The 27,635-nt window shown below is 38.1% G+C and overlaps 1 protein-coding gene across 1 annotated transcript in view; it reads right to left on the minus strand.

Annotated features, from left to right (window-relative positions):
* Positions 1-1,835: 1,835 nt before the first annotated feature.
* CLCA2 (chloride channel accessory 2) overlaps positions 1,836-27,635 on the minus strand; it is a 75,212-nt gene continuing 49,412 nt past the window's right edge. Inside the window, exons 10-16 of the mRNA XM_068961179.1 lie at positions 26,724-26,901; positions 25,807-25,913; positions 20,596-20,820; positions 17,905-18,175; positions 14,906-15,076; positions 10,782-11,015; positions 1,836-2,278 (exon numbers count right to left, since the gene is read on the minus strand). Coding sequence (XP_068817280.1) covers positions 1,836-2,278; positions 10,782-11,015; positions 14,906-15,076; positions 17,905-18,175; positions 20,596-20,820; positions 25,807-25,913; positions 26,724-26,901 — 1,629 coding nt within the window. The remainder of the gene's footprint in view (positions 2,279-10,781; positions 11,016-14,905; positions 15,077-17,904; positions 18,176-20,595; positions 20,821-25,806; positions 25,914-26,723; positions 26,902-27,635) is intronic.

Here is a 27,635-nt window from a genome sequence, read left to right on the forward strand (position 1 = left end):
GGCAACTTGACTCCTGTATACTCTGCCGTTAGCCAGCACAGTGCTTTAGATTACTCCCTTAACCCTTCATTTCCCTATTTATAAATTGAGGAAAACATTTGTAAACCCACCCACCCCATCTTAGTATTTTACCAGCTCACTGAAGCTACAAAAAAAGCACATCCCAGGATACCAGACTTGATGGAAGAAAGGGCTGAGGGACTGCCTGCCAAATGAAGTCTTGAAGTCCCCAACAGTGAAAATTTAGGCACCATGAGACTCAGCATGTGACAGGCCAGACCTGGGATGTCATAGGAACTGCAAGGAGACAGCCTAGAGGTATTTGGTGATCATTTTACTCCCCAGCACTGTTCTGGAGTCTCTTACTCAAGGTTTCATGCTCTTTGTCTCTTTGCATTCTTGGTCCAGCTCCTCACTATTTCCTCTCCACCTCCACAGTGAAAGTGAAAGTGAAGTCGCTCAGTCGTGTCCTACTCTTTGAGACCCCATGGGCAGTAGCCTGCACCAGGCTCCTCCGTCCATGGGATTTTTGACGCAAGAGTACTGGAGTAGGTTGCCATTTCCTTCTCCAGGGAATCTTCTCGACCCAGGGATCAAATCCAAGTCTCCCACATTGTAGACAGATGCTTTACCGTCTGAGCCACCAGGGAAGTCCATCTCTAAAACTCAATCTAACAGTCATTCTTAGTTGGTACTAGTAATGAAACAGTTCTATTCCACATTATTGTTTATATTTACCCAATAAAATTTTAAGTTCTATAATATGCAAAGCATGCAATTTTATTGTCCCATAATCTTAAAAAGATAAGAGTGAAATTAAATAAAAGATGACTTTTTATTTCCTTATGACCTGTGCTTGCCTCTCTATAGTCACCATCCACCCCTGTAGGTAAATACCTGTAGGTAAATAATCTTTTATGGGGAAAAGATTCCTGAAGTCTTATTTAAACAGTAAAAAACAGAATTAGTTAATAATTTCCAAAGGTCAGTTTCTCCCCTGTGACTTCTTTGGTTGAAGTTGAATGAAATGATATAGCCTATATGTGTGTTAAAATAAGCTCAGAACTATGTACTTTTTTCTTTACTTAGTCCTATGAGAACTATAACCATTTTCATTGAATAACACTCAGAGCAAATTATGTGGAAAGCTTCTTTGATAAGAGTAGAACATTATAAGCAATAAATTTAATATACCTCTGTTATAAAACCAGTGTCAGGGGACAAGGATAATACCTACATTTTAAGGTTAACTCTTACAGTGAACCAAATCTCTTTGAGCATTAGCAGTGGCATCTATCTGTAGTCTACTTAACCAAATGAAAGAAGAAAAGGACTTTACAATAGGTGCTTCATATATAAAATACAACTTGACCTTTAGTCATAAACAAACAACCTGTTCTGAACAAATAAGGAGAAATGAAAAATTAATCATAGCAACTGAACAATTGTTCCATGTAGATAATTATATGGTATCATTCAGGCATAACTTCCTTCTCTTTACTTGAACCTAGTTTTCCTCTTCAATAGAGCAAGCTTTTGAGTCTTTGATTCACTTTTGCTATTGCCTTTGCCTTTAAACACATTAACTTAGAGAATAAATTCCATTATTTTGTCTATAGCCAAAGCCTAAAGGTTTTCTAATTCCCCTCCCCCTCAATTAATGCTATAAAAAAGATTTTTTTGTCTATTTACGGTGTAAAATTATGATCTATATTGCACAGAAACTCAAGGCATTTTTAATAATTTGATTTTAATTTGACTTTATTAGTATGTTTTTGTAAAGTGAAAAAGCCATGGATCTTATATTCAAGAGGGAATGTACTCTGTACATTTGCTCATAGTAATTTTGTTTCATTCTCTTTCTTACCTGCTCTCTTTTTCCTGTTTAAAACACAGTGTGTTACAACTATAGTGAGGCAAATGATTCCTATAATACCTATCGCTGTCAGAACTCCTTTTAATATAAGATCATCTCTGTCAAGTACAGGAGAAGAGTTTGGGAGAATCAACAGAGATGCCTGGGCAATGTTAGAGACAGCAGACTTTAAGGAGTTTCTGTCTACTGCTCGTATTGCCATATAAATTCTGTGGCTTTTTTGTGCCTCTCCATCAGGTTGATATTCAGGTCCGTTTGTGAAAAGCTCTGATGAGAATTTAAATATCTCCTTGGTGCCAGCTTGCTGAGGATTTAACTTCGATGTATTCACTAAAATGGCATTGTTAAAGTCATCTTGAATATTCTGCAGACTTTTACTCACTCTTATTTCATAGCTGTTAGCTGAAATTAAAAAAAAATACAAATGGGGAAGTTAAGTGATTTTGAATAAACTCTCTAGTTTATTAGAAATGGCTTAATGACAATAGCAACCAAAAATATCAAAATGCCTATGAATAAACAAGGAGAGAAATATGCATATGGACAAAACTTCTAAGACACTACATAAGAACTCATACTAAAACCTGAATAAGAGAAAGGTTTTATTATGTTTTCAATAGCAAGATTCAGCACAATAAAAGATGTTATATTTTCCCTAAGTTATTTTGTAAATTTTACATGATTTTATTAAAAGTGTCTCTAGTTTCTGTTTTAACAAGCCTATTGCAAGTTTAAACAGAAACTAAATAATCAAAATTAACCATATAAATTTACAAAATAGCAAATTTATAGTGGAAGGACTGACTTTATCAGATGAAAAACCCTGCAATGCTTCAACAGCTAGAAAACTGCAGTACAGGTACATGAATAGATCCATATACAAAAATCAACCAAGACATATTCAGGAATTTAGTATATGATAAAGATAGAATCCAAGTTAATGGGGGGAGGTACAATTTCTTGATAATCATATTAAAACACTTGGGCAAAAGCTGGAAAAAATATGATCCATACTGCAAACATTTTTTCCAGGATAAAAACTCCAAAGTAAATAAAAAGTTTGATGTAAAAAAATATTAAGTAGTAGGAAACAATGCATGAATTTCTTTGTAAACTTGAAGTGGAAAAGGACCTTATAATTAGGACTCAAGATCCAGATGCCATAAACAAAAAATTCCATGAATTTATACACATAAAATAAAAATTTCTACATGGGATAAAGACCCCTAAGCAAAATATAAACATATATGCTAAGTGACAAAAATATTTGTAACTTAAAGATAAATGGTAATGGTTGAGTGGCTTCTATTGGACTAACTCACTAGCAGATAATATATATAAATTCTGAAGGAAGAAAGGAAGGGGAAAGAAAAACTAGAATCTGATAAAAACAAACAAGAACCAAAGGAGTTACAACCTGTAAAAGAAGAAAACCAGATTGGGACTGATTTACATTTATACAACTTTTCCTTTGAAGGTACTTTCCACTTCAGTACAGATATCTAGAACTGATACACAAAGCTACTATCTTCTTGGTCTTAAAAATCAGAGGAGAAAGTGTGGGTTTGCCAGAGTGGTTGAAAATTAAGGGAGCTACAGAGGGGTGAGCATCAAATCTGGGTATTAGCTTCTCTCACATCATTGGAAGACCTCTGAATTATACGTCTGTGGGTGAAGAATCAAGGACTCAAGGGAACAACCATAGCTAGATGGCTGATAAATGGAGTAGAGTCTTATGCCAGTGCCCATCACAGGGGAGATATAGAGTTTGGAGTGCGAGTCTTGTCACATTAAAGGAGCTTGGTAAATATCTTGACATGCCTAATAAAACACTATAAAAGCTGTGCCTTAGGAATAAAATTGTGTCCCAGGATTAAGGGATATGCTATACGATTAAGAGCAAAACTGAAATAGACAAACACTAGCCAAAAGTGAAACCAAGCATCCTAAAATTCCAAGTGATCCAAGGTATCTACTAGAAAATTTCAGAACTCTTCAGGGTAATACAATAAAGTCCAGGGTCTATAATTTACTACCATATGTCCAATATATAATAAAAATTACTAGATATGCAAAGAAAGAGAAAATGTGATATATAGTCAAGAAATATGTCAGCAAATCAAAGCAGTCACAAATGACAGATTTGAAATTAATAGATAAGAATCTTAAAATAACCATGGTGAATATGGTCTACACATAAGACAAGTTGGATATAGTGAAGGAAGGCACAGGAAATTTGAAGAGAGATATGAAGACTTTAAAGAGGAAACAAATGGAAATGTTGGAAAAAAATACAGTGAAAAAAATCATTTGAGAGGATTAGTAGCAGACTGGACACAATGGAAGAATTTGTAAGCTTGAAGACAGGTTCATTAAAGAAAAGGAACAAAACTGAACAGAATCTCAGTGACCTTTAAGATCCACAGACATATCCACTTAGTGTGTATGATAAGTTATGATATGATATATAATACCCAGGAAGGAAAGAAGAGTAAATTAATGTAGGTATTTTTTGAAGATTTATCAGCTGAAAAATATTCTAAATTTTATCAAGAGAGTGCTCCACAGACTTGGAGAGTTCAGTAATCCCCAACAGGGTGAGTGTAAGAAAACCACACTTGAGTCACGTCATGGGCAATTTGCTGAACACCAAAGATAAAGGAAAATAATTTAAAGCTAACTTGTCAGAAAAAACTGGGGCCAGAAGACAATGAAATGATATATTTAAACTGCTGATAGAAATACTTGTTGCCCTAGAATTCTACATCCTAGTGAAAAATGTCCTTTAAAAATTAAGGGACACATTTCAGAAAAGTTACTATGGAGAAAATTTGTTACTCAAAGACCTCAACTACAAAGGAAATTATAAAAATCTGATCTGCAGGAAGGAAAGAAGAAGACTAGAAATGGTGTTTATACTAGATAGGTAATTAAAAAGGATAAATTTTTTCTCTTTAAAATTTCTTTGAAAGATAATTGATTGTTTAAAACAAAAGCCATAATAATGCATTGTAGGGTTTATAACAAATGTAGAAGTAAAATCTATGACAGCAAGACCACAACAGATGACAGAGGGTAAATGGAAGTATACTTTTGAAAGATTCACACGTTACGTATGTATGTGTGTGTGTGTTAGTTGCTCAGTTGAATCTGACTTTGCAACCCCATTGACTGTAGCCCGGCTCTTCTGTCCATGGGATTCTCCACAAGAATACTGGAGTTGGTTGCCATCCCTTTCTCCAAGGGATCTTCCCAACCCAGGGATCCAGCCCAGGTCTCCTGCATTGCGGGCAGATTCTTTACCATCTGAGCCACCCACGTCTCTTTCTATATGTGTAGTGGTATAATATTAACGCAAGGCAGATTCTGATAAATTAAGAAAAATGCAATTGATAGAGCATAAAAATTTGAGTAAATGAGGGCAGAATTTTGTTTCGATTTTCCTTATATTGTTTTGACCTTTAAAACTGTGGTAAAATACCCATAACATAAACTTTACCATCTTTACCACTTTTTAAAGTGTATAATTCAGCAATGTTAAGTACATTTATATTGTTGTATTGCTATGACTTTCAAACTATGTTCATGTATTATCAACTCAAAAACAAAATTATTGGTCAGAAATAATTGCAAAAGAAAGCCACCTGTAGTACTCACTCTAATATAGCATAATTCTTACCTAAAATGGTTAAAAATAGATTCAACAATAAACAGAATTCAAGAAAGGACAATTTTATTCTCAGGAATAAAAACAACAGGACATTCTGAGTTTTAATTAAAAAAATAAAAATATTCTAGTGACTATGTTTTGAGCACTTTCTAAATCTATAATAACTTTTAATAATGAGACTATATATATTCCTGAGTTGTAATTAGAGTAAAACACTGTTAAAGAAGGCTGGCAAAACAAAAATCACCTTCATATTCAAATTTATCAATCAGCCAATATTCTCTGAGTGAACCCACTTGAACTGCTTCCTACTGTGGATCAAATACAATTGTACAGATATGATGAGAAACTAGGCTGACCATCAGATCTACACTCACAATGGAACATGTTCATTTTTCCTATGCCCTTTGTTCTCTATGGAAAAAGCCCTCCCCATGCAGCTGTGCCAGAATCTTCTCTTAAATGATGAAACAAGTAATGTTCCATAAGCCTTTGCATTTACATAGATTTTCCACATACCTAGTTCCCTCTGTGTGAAGTTGATCATCCCATTTTAAAATAAAAAAGACTGGGACTCAGAAGGTTAAATGTCATGCCTATAGTCAAGTTAGGGAGCTGTAGTATGGGAAATGAACTCATTTCTTCTAATTCCAAGCACCATATACTTTCAACAATGAGCAGCTATTAAAAATGGTTTAGGACAACTGTTTAACTACAAAGACTCAAAACTAATTCAGCTCATACATTCACGAAAGGTTTCTTTCTGTTTACAACAGTTGTCTCCCTGTGAGAAAGAAAATGGGCTGGTTCTGTATCTTTGACCTCTTAGGTATATCTCTAGTTTTGGCCTCTACCTATACTTTCTCAAGTGACTTCCCTGGTGGCTCAGATGGTAAAGTGTCTGCCTGCGGTGCGGGAGACCCGGGTTCAATCCATAGGTTGGGAAGATCTCCTGGAGAAGGGAATGGCAACCCACTCCAGTATTCTTGCCTGGAAAATCCCATGGACAGAGGAGCCCGGTAAGCTACAGTCCATGGGGTCGCAAAGAGTCAGACATGACTGAGTGACTTCACTTTTTGTACATTCCCAGTATATATCAGTCTATGAAAGCAGCTCTCAAGGCCATGAGCAAGACACTTAACCTCTCAGGAACATTCCCTTGCATTTAAAACAAGCGGTCAGACTAGTTTATCTTTAAGATCCTTTCAGGCTCCAAAATGTTATAACTGCTGCTATTTACTGAGCATTTAGTATGGAGCAGACACTGTTTTGGGCTTCCCAGGGGCACTAGTAGTAAAGAACCTGCCTGCCAAAGCAGGAGACATATGAGACACAGATTCAATCCCTGGGTCGGGAAGATCCTCTGGAGGAGGGCATGGCAACCAACTCCAGTATTATTGCCTGGATAATCCCCTGGATAGAGGAGCCTGGCAAGCTACAGTCCATGTGGTCACAAACAGTTGGACAAGACTGAAGCAACTTAGCGCGCGCGCACACACACACACATTGTTTTAATCCCTCTCTGTGCCTTTTCTCATTCAGTTCTCTCAACTAAGATGGGTACTCTTACTATCTGCTTTTTCATAAAAACCAAAAGTTTAGAGAAATCAAGTAACTTGCCTAAGGCTACACAGATAAAAGGTGGTCCGTCTGATTCCAGAGCTCAATAACTTAACACTATGTTGTGCAGCCTTCTGCTAGGCTACACTGTCCCCTATTACCTATTTCCCATTTCCCAATAAGTTACTTTTCCAGTTACCAAGGTTTACACTTTCATTAGCATCTTTGCCAATAAATTTTTAGTACATGGAGAATCAAAAACTTGACCCCATCTTCAGGGAGTTTACTCTTTGTCAGTGGGTACAGTTCCTACTTCCTCTCTTCATTTGAAATCCAAACCATCCCTTAAGGATTATTTTATGTTTCTCCTACATTGGGCCTTCTTCTACCCAAGAAACATAACTGAGGTTTGAGGGAAGTGGGAAAAAACCATTGTTACTGAAAAGCTTTTCAAAAGCAGCAAATTTTCAACAGTTTGTAAAGAGAATATATTCAATGACAGTTGTATAAGAACACAATGAAAAGATGTCAGAAGAAACAGTTTGAAAGTCAGGCTGTTAGACACACGGGAAGCTGCAAGGAAGGAGGTGCAAGTTTGGTGCTTTTGTGCTCTGTCACTACTCCAAAGACTCTGCTCAGGCCCCTGGCACTAGAAGCTGGCCTTTCATCTGCTTCCACTCACTCTACATCCTTCTAATACCTTTAGCTCCCAAAGCCTGAATTATACAAATGGCACCGTGTAATACATAAGATGGTTTCTTGACTATTTTATGTCTTTTCTCTCTTAACGTAGGATTATAAGTTCTTGGAGTGTAATACCATCTTAAATTACTTTTATATAATGTTTAGCACTGTTTACAGGCTTCCCTGATAGCTCAGTTGGTAAAGAATCCACCTGCAATGCAGGAGACCCTGGTTCGATTCCTGGGTCAGGAAGATCTGCTGTAGAAGGGATAGGCTACCCACTCCAGTATCCTTGGGCTTTCCTTGTGGCTCAGCTGGTAAACAGTCTACCTGCAATGCGGGAGACCTGGGTTTGTTCCCTGGTTGAAAAGATCCCCTGGAGAAGGAGAAGGCCACCCACTCCAGTATTCTGGCCTAGAGAGTTCCATGGACTGTGGGGTCGCAAAGAGTTGGACATGACTGAAAGACTTTCACTTTCACTTAGCACTGTACTGGGCACTTAATATTGCTTAGGTGGTGCTAGTGGTAATGAACCCACCTGCCAATGCAGGAGACATAAGAGATGCAGGTTCAGTCCCTAGGTCGGGAAGATCCCCTGGAGAAGGGCAGGACAACCCACTCCCGTATTCTTGCCTGGAGACTCCCATGCACAGAGGAGCCTGGTGGGCTACAGTCTATGGGGTCGCAAAGAATTGGACATACTGAAGCGACTTAGCACACAGTAAATAATAAAAACTCAGTTTTAACAGTTATTAACCCATACTCTTAATGAAGAGTTAAGGAAATAACCTATTTCCATAATACCTTGTCCACATATATTCCCATACATAATAATGATCTGGTAATATTCTGCTTGTTTCATATACTTTGTCTTCTTTATACAGTATATTGTATATGGTAAAGAGTTGGTACTGTATATACAGTGATATATATGAGTTGTTCATTTATTGCTAATAAGGTTTTTAAGAATAGTGAAATTTTTCATAATTGTAATGCCAGAGAAATACCCTGATTGTTTTTAACTCTGGTGATAAAGGTGAATATCACACCTTTCTAGACAACAATTTGTGAAAAAAAAAAAAAAGAGGGTGAAAGCACATGTTTATGAGTTAAACAGGTACCTACTTGCTAGTTGGTATACTCATGGCTAATTGGTCAATTTTGCCATTGCTGGGTCATCAAATCAGTTATGATTGAGTGATCTCGGCAAGTCCATACACATCTAACCACTCCCTACGCCCCGATCTTCTGTGATCTGAGATTTCACATTGTAGCAGGGCTGATATGCTTTAGTCACCCTGCTCTAGTCACCCTCCCCTTCCTGCAGGGCCATTTACGTGAATGTGTGAAATCCTCTCTCCCTTTCTAAAGCCCTTTGTAATATCAGTTCTAAAGTTCCATTCAGTTGTGTTTCTTCTTTTCAAGCCATTCAAAATCACTGACACTGTACACCCATTTTCTTTGTGCTCTTAATTCAGTGGTATAGTTGAAACCACTGAGAACTGGGAACACAGTTACCAGTAGTCTGAGCTTGTCTCTTTTCACACTACTGTGCTTCTGAGGCAGTGAGGAAAGAGGAAAAATACTAGATGGCTGGCACAACACTTACTTTTACATAAAGATGGGAGTGAGTGTGGGTGGCTACTTACTTCAAATAAGAAGCTACAGAACTCTAGCAACACAAATCAAGAGTCCAGGAAATTTACTGGGCCCTCTTTCTCCTCCATTTTGTATTCTACATGTCACCTTAGTTCATATTTATAATACTTTGTGAAATAAATATTATTAGTTCTATTTTTCACACATGCAACTGAGGCTAATAGAGTTTAAGCAAACTGCCAAAGATCCAACAGCTGGGCTTGTAGTCACAGTGGGGACTACTTTTTGGCTCTAATGTTAAGTTACAGCTGTTTCCATTATACAAGCGATACACCCATCCCACAGTTTCAATTAATTCATATCTCCAAACTTTAAATTAGGAGAATCCTTAAATTAGAATGTGAAATATTTCTCTTCTTTCTTCTCTAGCAAGAAGAGATAGACTGTGATAACAGATTTTTCAAGACAAAACTACAATATTGACTGTTTCTCAGCAGTGCGGAATTATTTGTAAGTAAGACACTTTCTGGAGAGAGTAGTAGAGAATTATAAGCCAAAAAAAAAAAAAAAATCCAATTTGAAAGCAAGACTGGCAGAGGCCTAAGGTGGCCATTGTTATTCACTGATATTGACAAATTAGCTTTCAAGAGAGAAGGTTGGTTCCTACAGAAATCTCAATCAGAGGCTTTAGGAAATCAACTGTTTCATGTGTAACCAATGATAATCATGTTTTGGTAATGGCAAAGATGTTGGAACATTTATTCTTTCAGAAAATTTAGTCTGTTGAGTTGCTATCAAGAAATTGAGGTAGGTGGAAGCCTGGAGGCTGGCATAAAAGCATTAGAAAAGAAAGGGTAGAAGAAGGAACTCATCATGTCCAAGCAAGGGTTAGAAAGCCTCAAGTTGGAGAACAGGTCCGAGCCTCCCTAACAAAAAATGATGACCAGAAGTAGGAGAGGACAGTGTGCCAAGTACTTCATGACTTACAGGAATTATTCCCTTAAACCTGAATTGCAAATCCTTGAATTTACAATTTACCATTCAATCTTCAGAAGACTAATTGCCTCCAGTATTTAAAAGTCCATGCTCTGTCATGTAAAACCGATTTCTTTTGACTAGATCACTGTTACATGTGATATTTATGTTTCCAACAGAGGTTTCTATATTAGTGTCATAAGTCTACCAAGACCTCTTCAATCCTGGGGGAGCTGATACATTCTCTTTCTGTACTCCAGGATACATGGCCTTATCAGCAACTCAAAACTTTTCATGACAACCCTCTGCAACTTTGTCAGCTGTAAATCTCCAAAGCTATTTTTACCCAGCTGGCCCCTGACAGTAACTGGAAACGCCACTTTGTAGAAAAATAGATAATGAAAGCAAGAAACCTACCCTGGCCCTGGTCTAAGTCTTCTCCAGGTGCTGTCCAGGATAAAATCACCTCTTCTTCCTCTTTTACAGCTTCCAAGTCAATAATTTTGCATGGTGGAAACACATCAGGATGTGGGTCAGCTGGAACGCCCAGCACAGAAAAGGAGCCCCCTGAGCTTATTCGGCTAAAGCCCCACTTTTGCTCCTCCTCACTCCTGCCCACTGGTTTTCTTGGGGCATTCATCTGAATATTACCTGTGACATCAAAGAAAAGAATAGCCAAAACAACAAATTACAATCTCCTGGATAGCTTGTTTTTATAATTATTGACATTTTGAGACCTTATTTCCTTTGCTACATCTTTAGAATACGTTTGTTTATTCAACAGTTCTTTTATTCATTCAACCATTCATTCATTCAATAAGTATTCTGAGGGCATATGCTGTGCCAGCAATCATAGACAAAACAGTGTCCTTCACAGAATTTATCACATGTTTTATAATTGTGGCAAATGTTGGAAGAAAAAAAAGGAAGGATGCTTTGCCTGCCAATACAGGAGCCGCAAGTTCCGTCCCTGGGTCGGTAAGATGTCCTGGAGAAGGAAATGGCAGCCCACTCCAGTATTCCTGCCTGGGAAATCCCATGGACAGAGGAGCCGGGTGGGCTACAGTCCATGGGGTCATAAAGAATTAGACAGGACTTAGCAACTAAGCAACAACAAATAATTTAAAGTGGTATCAGGGAAGTAACATTTAAAGATTTCCTATAGTATGAGTAGGAATCAGGGAGATAAAGAGTAGAGGTTAAGAACATTCCAGGCAGAGAGAACAAGCTGAGTAAAAAATCTTGAGGTATGGAAGAGTTTTGCACATTAGAAAAATTTAAATCTAGGAGGAAGATAGTTTGAGATGAGACAGGAGAGAGAAGTTCAGGCAGGACCTTGTGGGCCACTATAATAGTTTTATAGTTTAATCCTACATGCTGTGGGGAAGCAAAGCAGTGATATGGTCACGTTGCTCTCTGACAGGTCACTCTGGCTGCTCTCAGCGGAGAATGGACTAGCATAGCGAGCAGTGAGGCTACTGCAACAGTCCAGATGGAAGAAGATGGTAGCTCGGGCTGGTAACAGCAGTGGAGGGGTGGCAGGCAGGCATTTTTAGATGTATTTTAGAGATAAAAATCAGCAAAATCTGGTTATGCATTTGAATATGGAATGGTAAAGGAGAGAAAGTTGAGGACCAAAAAAATAGCTCTCACTTTCCTAAAATGAGCAAATGGGAAGACAAACAGGCTAAGAGAAGACAAATTTAAGTTTCAAGGTTTGTGGTCCCTGTAAATCACTTAACTAATGATGTCAAGGAGCCAGTTAGACATAGATTTTAAGCTCAAAGAAGAAGTTTTAGCTACATTTAATAATTTTGAACCTCCAAATTTGGAAATTATCAGCATAAAGATGTTGTTAAAGCCATATAGGTTAATGATATTGCCCAGTAAGAATTTCAGGTGTAAAAACAAATAGCATTTGCCAAGTGCTTGCTATATGTCAGGCACTTTTTAAAGTACCTTCCATGTAGCAACTATTTAACATTTTCAGCAATGCTATGAGGAGAGCACAATTACCCCCATGTTTTTAGATGATGAAGCTAAGTATACAGTCTAAGTGACTTGCCAAAAGTCACGCAACTAGTAAATAGAGGAGCTAGATTTCAAACTCAGGCAGTGTGGCTCCAGATAGAAGACTGAGAAGGTTAAGACTAAGCTCTGATAATTGCCAACACTTAGAGGCTTAGAGGCTTGGTCGGAGAAGGCAATGGCAACCCACTCCAGTACTCTTGCCTGGAAAATCCCATGGACAGAGGAGCCTGGTAGGCTGCAGTCCATGAGGTCGCTAAAGTGTCGGACACGACTGAGCAACTTTACTTTCACTTTTCACTTTCATGCATTGGAGAAGGAAATGGCAACCCACTCCAGTGTTCTTGCCTGGAGAATCTCAGGGACGGGGGAGCCTGGTGGGCTGCCATCTATGGGGTCGCACAGAGTCGGACACGACTGAAGAGACTTAGCAGCAGCAGCAGCAGCAGAGGCTTGGTAGAAAAAGAGGAGGGGAAAAAGAGAATAAGATGTAATTCAGAGAGTGTGGTATCATAGAAACCAGGAAATGACAAAGGAGAAATCAATCACCTGTGTCAAGTAAAATGAGGACTGAAATGTGCCCTTTGGACTTAACAGCAGGTGGTCATTGGTAACTAGAACCAGAGCAGTTCCAGTGGAGTCATGGTCATGTGGCTGGAAGTCTGCTTGCAGTGAGCTGAATAGTAAACTGGGGGCAAGAAGGTTCATATAGGTTCAATTTCAAGGAACTAGAGGACAGAGAGTAAAGAAGTGGACAGTAGCTTAAGGGGGACCAACAAAATTTCTTTTTAATATTCTTGAATGCTTTTCAGAGGGATCAGTAGTGTGGGAACATGCAAGGGAGAGCTCTCAAGCTCTGAATGAGCAGGCTGGGTGGAATCTACAGCAGATTCAGCAGAGGCCCTGGGGAGGAGAGGAAGGGAGTAGCTGCTGCAGTGTGTGGAGATTCCGCTGTGTGAAAAGAGAGCAGTTGTCATTTTGTGTCATATTGTGCACGTTCAGGGTCATCACCTGAAAAAGCTAACAAATGTTATGTGAGCTAGGCATGCTTGCTGCTGCTGCTAAGTTGCTTCAGTCATGTCCGACTCTGTGTGACCCCATAGACGGCAGCCCACCAGGCTCCCCCGTCGCTGGAATCCTCCAGGCAAGAACACTGGAGTGGGTTGCCATTTCCTTCTCCAATGCATGAAAGTGAAAAGTGAAAGTGAAGTCGCTCAGTCGTGTTTGACTAGCGACCCCATGGCCTGCAGCCTACCAGGCTCCTCCATCCATGGGATTTTCCAGGCAAGAGTACTGGAGTGGGGTAGGCATGCTTAGAGAAATCTAAATTTTTATTTCTGTGCTATCAAGGGCCTGTATGAAGTACACAGATAAAAGCAGAGTTGAATATGACTTTTCTATTCTCAGTGTACTGTAGATATTGATATTTGAATCCTTTAAATTCATGGCTTTAAAAAAGATACCAGTCTGCAGTCTGCAAGCTCCTTGATAGGAATCAAGTCTTACTGATTTGATGTCAATAAGTCCTGGTGTCCTAGGACTAAGCCTGTCACTTAGTAGGCTTTCAAAAATGTTGATGTATAATATAAAGGAGGAGATATCTATTTAGAAATGAAGTATTATATCTAGATACAAAATCACATCTTGGTAGTAGAGTTGAGTTACCTTGAGAATTGATTTATGTTGGTTTTGAAGTAATCCAAATTATTTTAAATACAGGTGAGAGCAAGTTATATTCTAGCAACACAAAAAATATCAGGAGATGCAAATCCACTGTAGCATCTTAATTGTTTTCTACTGAAAAGTACATATAGTAGAAAAATAGAGAATCATGCTATTGTATAGTCCAAATGATTGGTTATAGCTGCTAAAATGCATATAAGTATTCTTAAAGATTCTGCTGTTTTGCAAATAAGAATGCTTCCAAACATTTTTTAAGATTATGTTTAAAGACTACAGCATATTTCTGTTTGTTATCCTTTAACCACTGCCTCCTATCAGGAACTATTATAATAATGGTGTTTAAAAGAGACGTGTATCGTCTATGTATTTGGCAATTTTATCTTGAAGGAAGGCAGAACGTCTTCAGGAAGCCCTCACTTTCCCATAATATCTACACTCATATATTTCCAGGAACTCATTTCCTGTGTGGATTGTTTGGGCTGTTTGCTTCCTTCTTTAAACTGCGAACAACTTTTTGCCTCTTCCTTTTCCCTAAAGCTCTATAGAGAAACATAGGAGTTGGAACTGAGAAAATTCACTAAATCCCCTTGCCTGGTAGTAATTCTGATAAAACAGTCACAAAAACAGGTCAAAATAATCTGTGGGAATTACCTACTGCCTTCCTGTTATCCACTACCTTAAATCACTAAGGAGTGAAGAGATAATCAACAAATTATGCACTGACTTGCACGAGTTTTGAAATTCACCTCTAATACATTCACATACACACACTCACTAGAAATACACACACTAAATGATGTTATTCAAATCACAGTGTTTATGATTCTTACCATTTGTTATGTAACCTGGTGCGTACATAGCATGACTTCCTGGAATAGAGTGGGCTAGGGTGCGTATGCTGGGAGAATGGTCGACATGCACTTTCAAGCTATATCTACCATTTACAGCAAAGGAGAAAAAATACCTTGAGTAAATCCCATCATTTTTTATAACATCGGCACCTGTTATATATAAAAAAAAAACTCAAGGTCAGTACTTATTACAGTTGACTACTAACATTTAATTAAATCATTAAAATAAGATTTATTCTCCTTATTTTCCCAATTTTTAGCCGATGCTGGCATGCTAATAGCTACTTTTGACATTATCAAGTGGTTAAAAAATTTCACTGGCTCTGTAATTTCTCCTTGTGATTCATTAACCTCTGAAAATTTATTTTCTAAAGGTGAATGAGTTCTACCTGCTTTCGTGCTAGTAAAGCATTTAATCACCTTTAGAGTTCTCATTTCTATCACTGAAAGTAGTACTAGATTTTCACAGAAACCAAATACACTCTTAAGTTGGTTTATAGTCACAGACCCTTTTGAGGTAAAAGTTTTCTGATCCCAGTGAGTAAATATATATGCACATAAACACACACTTTCATACAAATTCAAGATGTTTACGAATACCCCGAAGCCCTGAGTAAAAAAAAAAACAACTTTGGTAGTTGATATAACAATGTGAAATTTTTTAATTTCCTCACTAGAGGATACATGGAACTGTTGTTCTCAATTTGAAGAGGCTCGCTGACTTGGCGTATGACAGGCTTTGGGATCTGCCTGCTTCAGGAGAATGTGCCTTATTTCTGGAGGCATTCTGAAAGCTTGCTATACTTTCTTCAATTTGTATTGCCCCTTAGCTGCTGCTGCTGCTGCTGCTAAGTCGCTTCAGTCGTGTCCAAGTCTGTGCGACCCCATAGACAGCAGCCCACCAAGCTCCAGAGCCATTCAATTCCAAACCAAGTATGTGACTGAATGGCAGCAAAGCCTGGAACCCAGGGCAGCCAGAGAAGGTGTAGCTTAGGCCAGAGATCACATTCACTGTTCAAGTGCAGATGGTCACATGGGGCAAGCAGCTTGTCCTATTCTAGAGTCAGTTCGGTTCTCACACCACACACCCAAGCCCGGCACTGAAGGGCTCTAGAATCTCAACTAGAGAAGCAGGGCTGCTTCTTAACATGAGAAAAATGGGAGTATATTCTATTAAAACAAAAAACACTAAGCACTTTACGATCATAGTAGTTTTAGAAAACGTTTTTATGTACTGGAAAGAAGTCAGATCTTGATATTTATTGTTCTAATTATTTATAAAGGTCTATCTTTGTTGACAAATGATAAAGCCAAATCTCTTCCTGCCGTGGTTACCACTGTTACCTCTTTTAATTGCTGAGTCAGAAAGAAGTGGGAAAGAACACTGACTTGGACCTCAAGGGACTTTTTTAAGGTCTGGATCTGCCACTTTGTAGCTGAGCCCTCTGAGCCTCAGTTTTCTCTCCTGTAAAATGGGCGTAATATCTCACATGGTGATTGTGATGATTACTTGAGAGTATGCATAAGAGAGTACATTTTAAATTATGACATTTTATTAGTATAAATTTTATTATTGTTCATTTTATTAGCTGATAAATACTATTTCCATTATAAAAATAAGTATTAGAAAACTATATGCAAGTGTGTAAATACAGCGGGAAAATCAAAATTTACACTTTGGTGTTTAAACAGCCTTTTCATTGTTGCTTTCATCTGGCTTAAATTTTGACATCAAATAAATAAAATGGTTCCAGGGAATAAATATAAATGGTTCCAGGGAATAAATATAAAATCCTATTGAGCATATTGAGCATAAGACAGCAGGATCTGTTCTTCAGGCCAGTCCAAGTGTTCTTTTGGACTATATACAAAAAGTGAAAGGTGTGGCCAGAGATAAGCATCAGAGTCTGAAAAGTTGTTTGGATCCATTCCAGTAGGCAGAACAAGAGAACTTCTCTACTATTGTCTGAGGTAGACTTGAACTAAAATCCTTTAAATGAACTTTTGCTTCATAAATATCGAACAAGATCGCCATGGCAAGATACTAATGAGTTGTCAAACATGAGGCTCTTGAAAAAAATTTACCTTTGAAACAACAAAGGGAAGGAATATGATTTTACTGGTAGATCAAACACTGGGGCTGCCAACATAAACTTTGAGGTCTGTTGTAATTCTGAGAATTTAGATTAGGAAAAGAACAGAACAGGAAAGATAAAACAATAAAGGAGTTTGTTTTTTAAAGTTAACACAAGTTAGTCAGAAAGAGCCCAGCTGCTGCTCTTTGCCCAGCTTGATGCTGTGCTATGAGGTATGATGATGAAATTCTTAACTCTATGCAGAATGAGTGCTTTGAGGCAGAGTTTGGGTTTATTTGCTTTGCTTTTCCAGTGATGGAAAAATCTCTATCCTGATTCCTAGGCTTGCTGGGCTGGTCTTCTCATGATCAAATAACATGTAAAAGGCACTGGCTATTTTCTCTCGTCAACTGAGCTAGTTGACTAAAGAATAGTCTATGACATCTCATGACTCACAAGTTCAAGCATCTCCCTTTTGGGGTTTTCATTTACTATTTAATTGTCTAATCCAATTATTTCAGTGCATAGTAAAACTGGTGAATCCGAGAGGAATGTGGGCCTGCCTACTCCCAAGTGACCTTTCTGAATGTGCTCAGTGTCACAGGACAAGGGGAAGCCAAGACCCGAATGGTGGGAGACTTTCTCCCTCAATGCTGCTCACATACAGCCACACTCAGGAGCCTCAAGGGAACTCTCTTTTCCCAAGCTCACTTTTTGCTTTTGCTGTGCAGATGGAAACCTGTCGCTACTTGGTATGTCAATGACTATGACAATTTGAGAATCTCATAAGATTAGGTGAGAAAAAATATAAATTTAGAGAATTAAAAAAATAACTTCATATTGATATTGTGGCATCAGAACAGCTCTTAAGAACGTGAAAAATGACATGGAATTCCTTGTTACCTGCTCCATCATCAAAAAGTTTCAACATAACTGGATCTGCAGTCTCTGGTTCAATTGTAGCAGTTACAGTGGCATTGAGAACGGGATAAAACCCTCTTCTCACAATTGCATAAATCATCAGAGGATGGGGAAAATGGGTGCTGTCTCTTTCCACAAAGGCTTCCACAGTGGCAGGGGGCATGGCTGAGCGGGAGGCGCGAGAGGTCACTGTCACTTTCAAGGCTTGAGGAGAGTGGTGGGTATTGTTCAGTGTGTAAGTCCATAGCCCAGGCTGCAAAACAAAGACTTTGTTTGTCAAGAAGAAAATCAACCCTTATTTTAAAGTGCAAGCCTAACCTCCAAGGGTTTATTGTTCTTGTTTTGTTGATACTGCATTTTCTAAAATAATACAGCAGGATGTCAGGAAGAGTAATATTGGTTAAGAGATAACTAAATTCAGTATTTACATGACTTTCACTGTACAACCCACTTTCTCTTTAGGGAATTAAACCCTGAATTTGTGGGGAAGGACACAATTTGATTCACATTTTTAGAGAATAATAATAAGTGTCCAGCTTCAAAGTACTTGGCAAACATTAATCTGAGCTCCTTCACCCAAAAGAAGGTTCAGTGTTTTCATTCCTTTTACATAATGGAAAAAAGTGTAGCAGATAAAGTGGACAATTATGGTTTATGTGGATAACCTGGACTAAAAGGCAATAGTGTCCTTCCTTCCCTCTACTTCCTTCAATATTCCCAGACCCAGAAATCTCAAGCAACAAAATCCACATGCATTATAAGGGATCAAGAAAAGGAATACTATTTTTTAATAGATCAGGATTTTATAATGTCTATGTTGAATTACAGAAATATTGCTAGATGCCATTCTCTTTATCTGCCTGGGCTGCCTGAGGGAAACCTGCAAAAGAATACCTAGAAGAAAACACTTAAACTACAATGCGGCAGAAATTTGTTCTTTTGAAAAAATTGTTTGTAAGTATTCCGTTTTTTCCTCATTTCTGCTGCTGCTCCTTCTTAAACCCTGGAAGTAGCAGGAGAAACAGAGTGGAGCAGGAGGAAGAAGAGAGAACAATGGGTTAAGGTTTGACTATAACATTAAGATGCCTGATTGCCCTACCCAGCCTTCTTCATTGGGAAACAATGCTTTACCATTTTACAGTGAAGTCACAATTCAAGCAACAAGATTATCTTTTTTTTTTTCTGTTTTTTTTTTTTTTTTTTTTTTTTTGCTCTTGTACTCATAACATTAGTAACAGACACATGGTGGAAACTCCACATGGAAAACTTCTCTGTGGGCACAATAAGTGTTTTGATACAGGGCACCTAATCCAGACAAAGGGATCAGGCAAAAGCACCAAGAAGTAGGTAAAGTGTTCTGGTCCTTGTGTACAGGTGTGAAAAGAACATGATGAGTGTGGAGAAAAGTAGGGACAGAGCATAAGGTATTTGAGAGAAAGGTTAAGAGATAAGCTTGGGGTTGGGGAATGCGAGGTACAAATAGTATATAAGAGAGGCTCAGGGATATATTGTACAACCTGGGGAATATAGCCAATCTCTTGTAATAACTGTAAATGGAAAGTAGCCTTTAAAATTATATTAAAATTTTTAAATTAAAAAATAATTTTAAAAAAGAGATAAGTTTAGGCAGAAGCCAGAAAGTAATAGGCTTGGTATATAATAATAACCACATGTATTTTATTCTGAGACCATCAAAGAGTTTTGAGTAGGACACAGATTTGATAAGATTTGTGCTTCAGAATGATCACTCTAATAAAGGTGCTTGAAAGGAAGGATGCTGGTGCAGAGGCTGGAAGACCTAGCAGAGGCTATCAACAGTCATGTGAAGGGGAGGTAAAGGCCAACAGACCTGAAGAGGGACTGCATTCAGGCAGTGTAAGAGTGGATCTAACGAATTTACCACCCTGCTTACAAGCTTTAGTGGTTCCCTTTAACTGTTCCTCTTATTGACTCCTGTATATCCATCTAGCCCCATCACGCCCTCCTCTTCTTCCCATAAATCTCCACTTCCTATGTTATTCTGTATTTCATCCACATCAGACTCGTCCTTATAGTTCTATGAAAAGCCGTATTCTTTTTCTCTAAGCCTTTCTATGCGCTGTTTCCTCTGCCGAGAATGTCATTTACACCTCTTGCTCCTTAGTCCTCCATATTTCCATTTCGATGTCTTCACTTTCAGGAAGCATTCTCCTTCCCCTGCTGCCTGCACATGCCTTCTTGTGTTCTGAGCACCCTGTTCTTATTCCTATTATGGCATTTTATTGTAAAGCACCTAGAACAAGACCCTGCACATAGGAGGTGTTCCAAAACATATGTATTGCATGTGTTTATATTATAAATTCTAAGTAGAGGGTTCTTTTCTAAGTGTACAGGTAAGTATTCTATATAGACTTTGTAAAGAAGGAAGTAAGCAAAAACTTATTTGCACTACATAAATACTAATTTTCACTGCTGAACTGAGAGAAGGCTTTGGTATCCATTTTAAAGTTTTGAACATACCTTAGTCGTTCCTTTTAAATTTTGAACTTTCACAAAATCCCCTCATAAATTTAAAGTAGAATTTTGGTATATCAGAATTGATTTCCTTTACACAATGCATTTAGTTTTGCGATTCATTCGAAAGTCATGTGCTTGACTAAACGTTGTCATTATGAACAAGCTTACAACACCTACCTTAGCTGTTCCTGGAATCCAGAGGCGAGCAGTCCGAAAAGCTAGATTGATGATAAAATCATCCATGTTGTATTTTCTTCCATTAGGATCAAATAATACAAGCTCAGGGGGACCACTGGTCTGCCACGTAACTAGAAAGGTCGTGTCATTGCCCACACTGTCATCCACAGTAACAGTGTTTTTCAGCTGATGCTGCGGTTTAACATTTTCACCTGTACTTTCAAGCTGTTCAAAAGAGTATATATAAGTGACAATTTCCAGCATATGCATAATCATTCCATATTTTCTTTGTTTTTATGACAAAACTGAATTGGCAGAAATAAAAACCATTCAATTCTACCATGTCCTAAGTATATATTTTTTGTATAAAAATATTTACTTCAGCAAAGTATTATAAGCACAGCAAATATAAAATATTTTTGTAGCTAGTACACATGTCACTTCATTAACTTTTATCAAGAGATTTTAGGTGTTCTCATATTTGCCTCTTATCCAAATCAACGTTAGCTTCAGAGTAGCAGTTAAAGCAAGCTTCTTTTTACTTTTGTTTGTGACTATGCTCTAATTAATTTGTATATAATCTGTCCAGATATCATTATGTATTTGGATAAGAAATCAGACATGGGTTTCAGCTGGGTTTTGTACATTTTTTAAAAATAATTTAGTCCTGCTTTAAGCTGTATGCATTTAAACTGTGTGTGCAATAGTGACTTGTGTGTGTGTGTAACCTATGTAGACTGCATACTGATGGCAGGCACTGTGCTAAATGCTTTACACGATCCTTATGAAAGTCCTCCGTTGTTGCTGTTCAGTCGCTAGTCCTGTCCAACTCCTTGCGACTACATGGACTGCAGAACGCCGGGCTTCCCTGTCCTTCACCATCTCCTGGAGCAAACTACGTCCATTGAGTCAGTGATGCCATCCAACCATCTCGTCCTCTGTCCTCCCCTTCTCTTCCTGCGTTCAATCTTTCCCAGCATCAGAGTCTTCTCCAGTGAGGTGGTTCTTCATATCAGGTGGCCAAAGTACTGGAGCTTCAGCTTCAGCATCAGTCCTTCAGTGAATATTCAGGGTTGATTTCCTTTAGGACTAACTGGTTTGATCTCCTTGCCGTCCAAGGGACTCTCAAGAGTCTTCAACACCACAATTCAGAAGCATCAATTCTTCAGGACTCAGCCTTCTTTATGAACCAACACTCACATCCATACATGACTACTGGAAAAACTAGAGTTTTGACTAGACAGATCTTTGTTGGCAAGTAATGTCTCTGCTTTTTAATATGCTTTCTAGGTTTGTCATAGCTTTTCTCCCAAGGAGCAAGCATCTTTTAATTTCATGGCTGCAGTCAGCATCTGCAGTGATTTTGGAGCCCAAGAAAATAAAGTCTCTCACTGTTTCCATTGTTTCCCATCTATTTGCCATGAAGTGATGGGACCAGATGCCATGATCTTAGTTTTCTGAATGTTGAGTTTTAACCCACGTTTTTCACTATCCTCTTTCGCCTTCATTAAGGCTCTTTACTTTCTCTTCGTTTCACCATAAGGGTGGTATCATTTGCATATCTGGGGTTATTTATATTTCTCCCTGAAACCTTGATTGCAGTTTGTGTTCCATCCAGCCCGGAATTTCGCATGATGTACTCTACATGTAAATTAAATAAACAGAGTGGCAATATACAGCCTTGATGTACTGCTTTCTCAATGTGGAAACAGCCTGTTGTTCCATGTCCAGTTCTAACTGTTGCTTCCTGACCTGCATACAGATTTCTTAGGAGGCAGGTCAGGTGGTCTGGTATTCCCATCTCTTGAAGAATTTTCCACAGTTTGTTGTGATCCACACAGTCAAAGGCTTTCACGTAGTCAATAAAGCAGATGTTTTTCTGGACCACTGTATGTGTGTGTGTGTGTTTTTTCTGTGATCCAACAGATGTTGGCAGTTTGATCTCTGATTCCTCTGCCCTTTCTAAATCCAGCTTAAACATCTGGAACTTCTTGGTTCACATACTGTTGAAGCCTAGGTTGGAGAATTTTGAGCATCACTTTGCTAGCATATGAGATGAGTGCAACTGTGCGGTAGTTTGAGCATTCTTCGGCATTGCCTTTCTTTGGGATTGGGAATGAAAACTGACTGACCTTTTCCAGTCCTGTGGCCACTGCGGAGTTTTCCATATTTGCTGGCACACTGTGCACAGCACTTTCACAGCACCATCTTTCAGGATCTGAAATAGCTCAGCAGGAATTTCATCACCTCCACTAGCTTTGTTCATAGTGATGCTTCCTAAGGTCCACTTGACTTCACATTCCAGGATGTCTGGCTCTAGGTGAGTGATTACTCCATCGTGGTTATCTGAGTCATTAAGATCTTTTTTGCATAGTTCTTCTGTGTATTGTTGCCACCTCTTCTTAATATCTTCTGCTTCTGTTAGGTCCATACCATTTCTGTCCTTTATTATGCTCATCTTTGCATGAAATGTTCCTTTGGTATCTCTAATTTTCTTGAAGAGATCTTTGTCTTCCCATTCTACTCTTTTAGTCTTTTGTCTTAGTCTTTCCTATTCTGTTGTTTTCCTCTATTTCTTTGCATTGATAACTGAGGAAGGCTTTCTTATCTCTCCTTGCTATTCTTTGGAACTCTGCTTTCAGATGGGTATATCTTTCCTTTTCTCCTTTGCCTTTTGCTTCTCTTCTTTTCTCAGCTATTTGTAAGGCTTCTTCAGACAACCATTTTGCCTTTTTTCATTTCTTTTCTTGGGGATGGTTTTGATCACTGCCTCCTGTACAATGTCATGAAACTCCTTCCCTAGTTCTTCAGGCACTCTGTTTATAAGATCTAGTCCCTTAAATCTATTTCTCACTTCTACTGTATGAATGTAAGGGATTTGATTTAGGTCATACCTGAATGGTCTAGGTGTATTCCCTACTTTCTTCAATTTCAGTATGAATTTGGCAATAAGGAATTCATGATCTGAGCCACAGTTAGCTCCTGGTATTGTTTTGCTCACTGTATAGAGCTTCTCCATCTTTGGCTGCAAAGAATATAATCAATCTGATTTCGGTGTCAACCATCTGGTGATGTCTATGTGTAGAGTTGTCTCTTGTGTTGTTGGAAGAGGGTGTTTGCTATGACCAGTGCATTCTCTTGGCAATACTGTTAGCCTTTGCCCTGCTTCATTTTTTTATTCCAAAGCCGAACTTGCCAGTTACTCCAGGTATCTCTTGACTTCCTACTTTTCCCTTCTGGTCCCCTATGATGAAAGGACATCTTTTTGGTGTTAGTTCTATAAGGTCTTGTAGGTCCTCATAGAACAATTCAGCTTCAGTTACTTAGGCATTAGTGGTTGGGCATAGACTTGGATTATTGTGATTTTGAATAGTTTACCTTGGAAATGAACAGAAATCATTCTGTCATTTTTGAGATTGCCTCCAAGTGCTTCATTTTGGACTCTTTTGTTGACTATGACAGGTACTTCATTTTTCCTAAGGGATTCTTGCCCACAGTAGTAGGTATAACGGTCAGCTGAGTTAAATTTGCCCATTCTGGTCTGTTTTAGTTCACTGGTTACTAAAATGTCAATGTTCACTCTTACCGTATCCTGTTTGACCGCTTCCAATTTACCTTTATTCATGGACTTAACCTTCCAGGTTCATATGCAATATTGCTCTTTACAGCATTGGACTTTACTTCCATCACCAGTCACATCCACAGCTGGGAGTTGTTTCCACTTTGGCTCAGCACCTTCATTCCTTCTGGAGCTATTTCTCCACACTTCTCCAGTAGCACATTGGGCACCTACTGACCTGAGGAGTTCATCTTTCAGTGTCCTATCTTTTTGCCTTTTCACACTATTCACGCTTAGGTGGTTTGCCATTCCCTTCTCCAATGGACCACGTTTTGTCAGAACTCTCCACTATGACCCGTCTGTCTTGGGTGGCCCTACATGGATGGCTTATAGTTGCATTGAGTTAGACAAGGCTGTGGTCCATGTGATCAGTTTGGTTAGTTTTCTGTGATTGTAGTTTTCATTCTGTCTGCTCTCTGATGTAGGAGGATAAGAGGCTCATTCTGAAAAAAAAATCTTCCTACCTTTGATTTTCCTGAAAAAAAATCTTTCTACCTTTGATTTTCTCTTTAATAATATGAAAATTTAAAAATGTTAAAAAAAAAAGTAAATGCAAAAATTTAACAAAACATTGTCCATGTGTTCATATTGTTCACATTGTCCTCAGAGGGCATAACAAAGCCGTCTGAGATGAGTGCCCTGGTCACTCAGATTTCACAGATGAAATCGTTGAGACTTAGGGAATGAAGCTGCCACACAGCAAGGAGGTGAAATGGGCATAGAGCCCAGGCTAACTGACACCAGATCCTCTTCATTTAATTGCTGTGCATTCACAAGAGATATAAATCTATACATAACTTTGAAAAATTATTTATTAAATAAATACATTAGCAACACTGTAAAGTTGCTCAGACTTGTAAAGAACATAAAATTTTATTGGTGAATAACAGCAAAGACACTGTGGGTTATTTGTCCAAACCAATTTCACAAGTGTTCCTGGTTGCTGACTACTGTGCCAAACACACTATGTGCTGCACTCTGTACTGTTGAAGGAGATTAGATATAGTTTCTGCCCATAGTGTAATGGGGCTAATGACATGTAAAGAATGAGGGAGAGGTGGCCAAGTCTAGAAATTAATTTGAGTCATGTGAACAATGTTTTGTTAATTTTTTTCTTTTACTTTCTTGAATATTTGTTTTTATCTCATATTATTAAAGAGAAAATCAAAGGTAGAAATATTATTCAGGAGAGCAAATTGTACTCTAATCTAAAATATATATTGTCATTTAAAATTAATCTTTTTCCACATCTAATGATAGAATTCTGATCATTGCTTTTACTGTGTACACATAATCTTCATGTTAAATGTTTTCTTAGAATATTTTACTGACTTCATTGCTCCCATCAAGCCATTAACTTGGGAGGTTCACTCACCATCTGTGAGATGACTCCTAGGTTGGAGAAGTATAGACATCAGATAAAGATGGAGCCTGGTTCTAGTGAGGTCAAGAAGCTCATTAAAAGCGTTCTTTTAATTTAACAAGGACTGTTACATATTCAAATAAGGTTAGTGAGGCAGTTAGCACAATTCATCTATTTTTCTTGCTCCTCTTTCACCCATCTGTAAATAAAATACCGAGGAAATTCTGACCTGAATATGTTGTTGAAAAATGTCTCCGGTTCCTGAGGAAATTCTACTGAAAGCATCAATCATGCTATTGGAATTGGATTTATCTGGAACAAAGAACTTTAAACCTCCTGAAATACACAAGTGGGATGTTAGCTATTAAAATGTAAAGTAATACAAAAGATAAAATGATAGGCCTTTCCTAACAAACTTCCTTTGCTTAAGAGGGTGAGTTTGGGGACAACAGGAGCTGTGCCTGGCTTTCTATACAAGGCATCCTATACAATCACGTGGTGAGTGGATGGCCGAGTCAGGTGGCTTTGTCTGTTCTATTAATGGCTGTAATTGTAGAATCTAGAGCTCTATCCAGTATGCAATAAAAACTCAATAAATATTTATTGAATTCAATAAATATTTAATGAATATAATTCCTAGACAATCTAGGTTAATTGCTACCTATTTATATCACTATGTGTTTACATTTACATTCTGAAAACATTATTGTCAAACATAATTCAATAAAACCTAATTTTCCAGTTAGCATACTCCTTTTTTATTGAATATAAGATAAAATTATCTTATGCCTCATTTAAAACAAAAAGATGTATATTTAATACTGCATGTGATCTTATAATGGAAGTTAGTGCATTTAAACATACTTTTAGCTCCTTGATTATACATACTCAGGTTGGTTTAACAAAGAAGTAGTAATATTTTCATTAGATGTATATGATTGGCACTTTCTAAGGAAAGTACAAAAAAGTCAGCAAATTTTTGACAGAATTTAGCACTGAATTGTGTTTTTTTCTAAGAAAACTCTATATTTTTTTCTTTCAATTAAGCCCTGTATTTTGCTCACATTATATGCATTTCATGGCTGTTCTTGGAATATTCAAGTTGAAAGGAAATTCTCTGGAATATGTACCCAGGAATTTACTTACCTGTAAGATGTGACAGTTCCTCCAGGTTTTTGACTGTAGATGAACCCAGGGCAATGGTATGGATAGTTGAACCACTGCTGAGAGCAGTGAGGAAGCAGTTGGTGATATGCTCATCATCTCCACTAGTCACTAATATCATCACAGAGCCAAAAGCTTTTCCATTCAGTTTTTCAACCACCTGAACACAGGGTATCAGTCATTTAGGAGGAGGTGTAATTCAGATTGCCTTACTAGGCAGAAGAATTTGCTTTCATTGCGAATTCCCTATAAGTAGGGCTTCTTCCTCTCCCAGGTCCCCTATAGCTCCCTGCACTCTCCATGCCCATCTATGCTCAGTCCTTACCTCACCCCATCAGAGCACCTGCCACCCTACACACCATTGTCAGCTTACTCATAGATAGGGCTTCTTCCTGTTCAAATCACTATGAGATGCCCTAGTGTAGAACAGTGTCCATCGTAGAGGATATGGGAGAACATTATAGTGTGAGATCCTTGCTTCTGAGATCCAGTAAGTGGCCAATAAAAGGACCTAGAGCAGTGGCTATACATTAGAATCAGATGAGACCTTTAAAATTTTTAATGGCCTGATCATACCCCAAATAAATTAAAACAGAATCTCTCAGAGTGAGACCGAGATATCAGAAGTTTCGTATCCCCAGGTGATTTTGATGGGCAGCCAAGGTTGAGAAACACTTACCCATGATCAGCAACAATTGCAATTTTGTTCTGCTTGCTACTAGATGTTTAACAAATGGTTTTATCCTCAGTGTCAAATCCAAACTTATGCTGATTTAGATGAACTCCATTATTCTTGAAACATACCTCTGACTTTAATTGATATTCATATGCTTAAATTCTAGTATGGCTGTAGGCAGGAGCCAGACATGCTGATTTTGTTTGGAAAATCCAAGG

This window comes from Capricornis sumatraensis, chromosome 2, assembly GCF_032405125.1.
Source record: "Capricornis sumatraensis isolate serow.1 chromosome 2, serow.2, whole genome shotgun sequence".
NCBI lineage: Eukaryota > Metazoa > Chordata > Mammalia > Artiodactyla > Bovidae > Capricornis > Capricornis sumatraensis.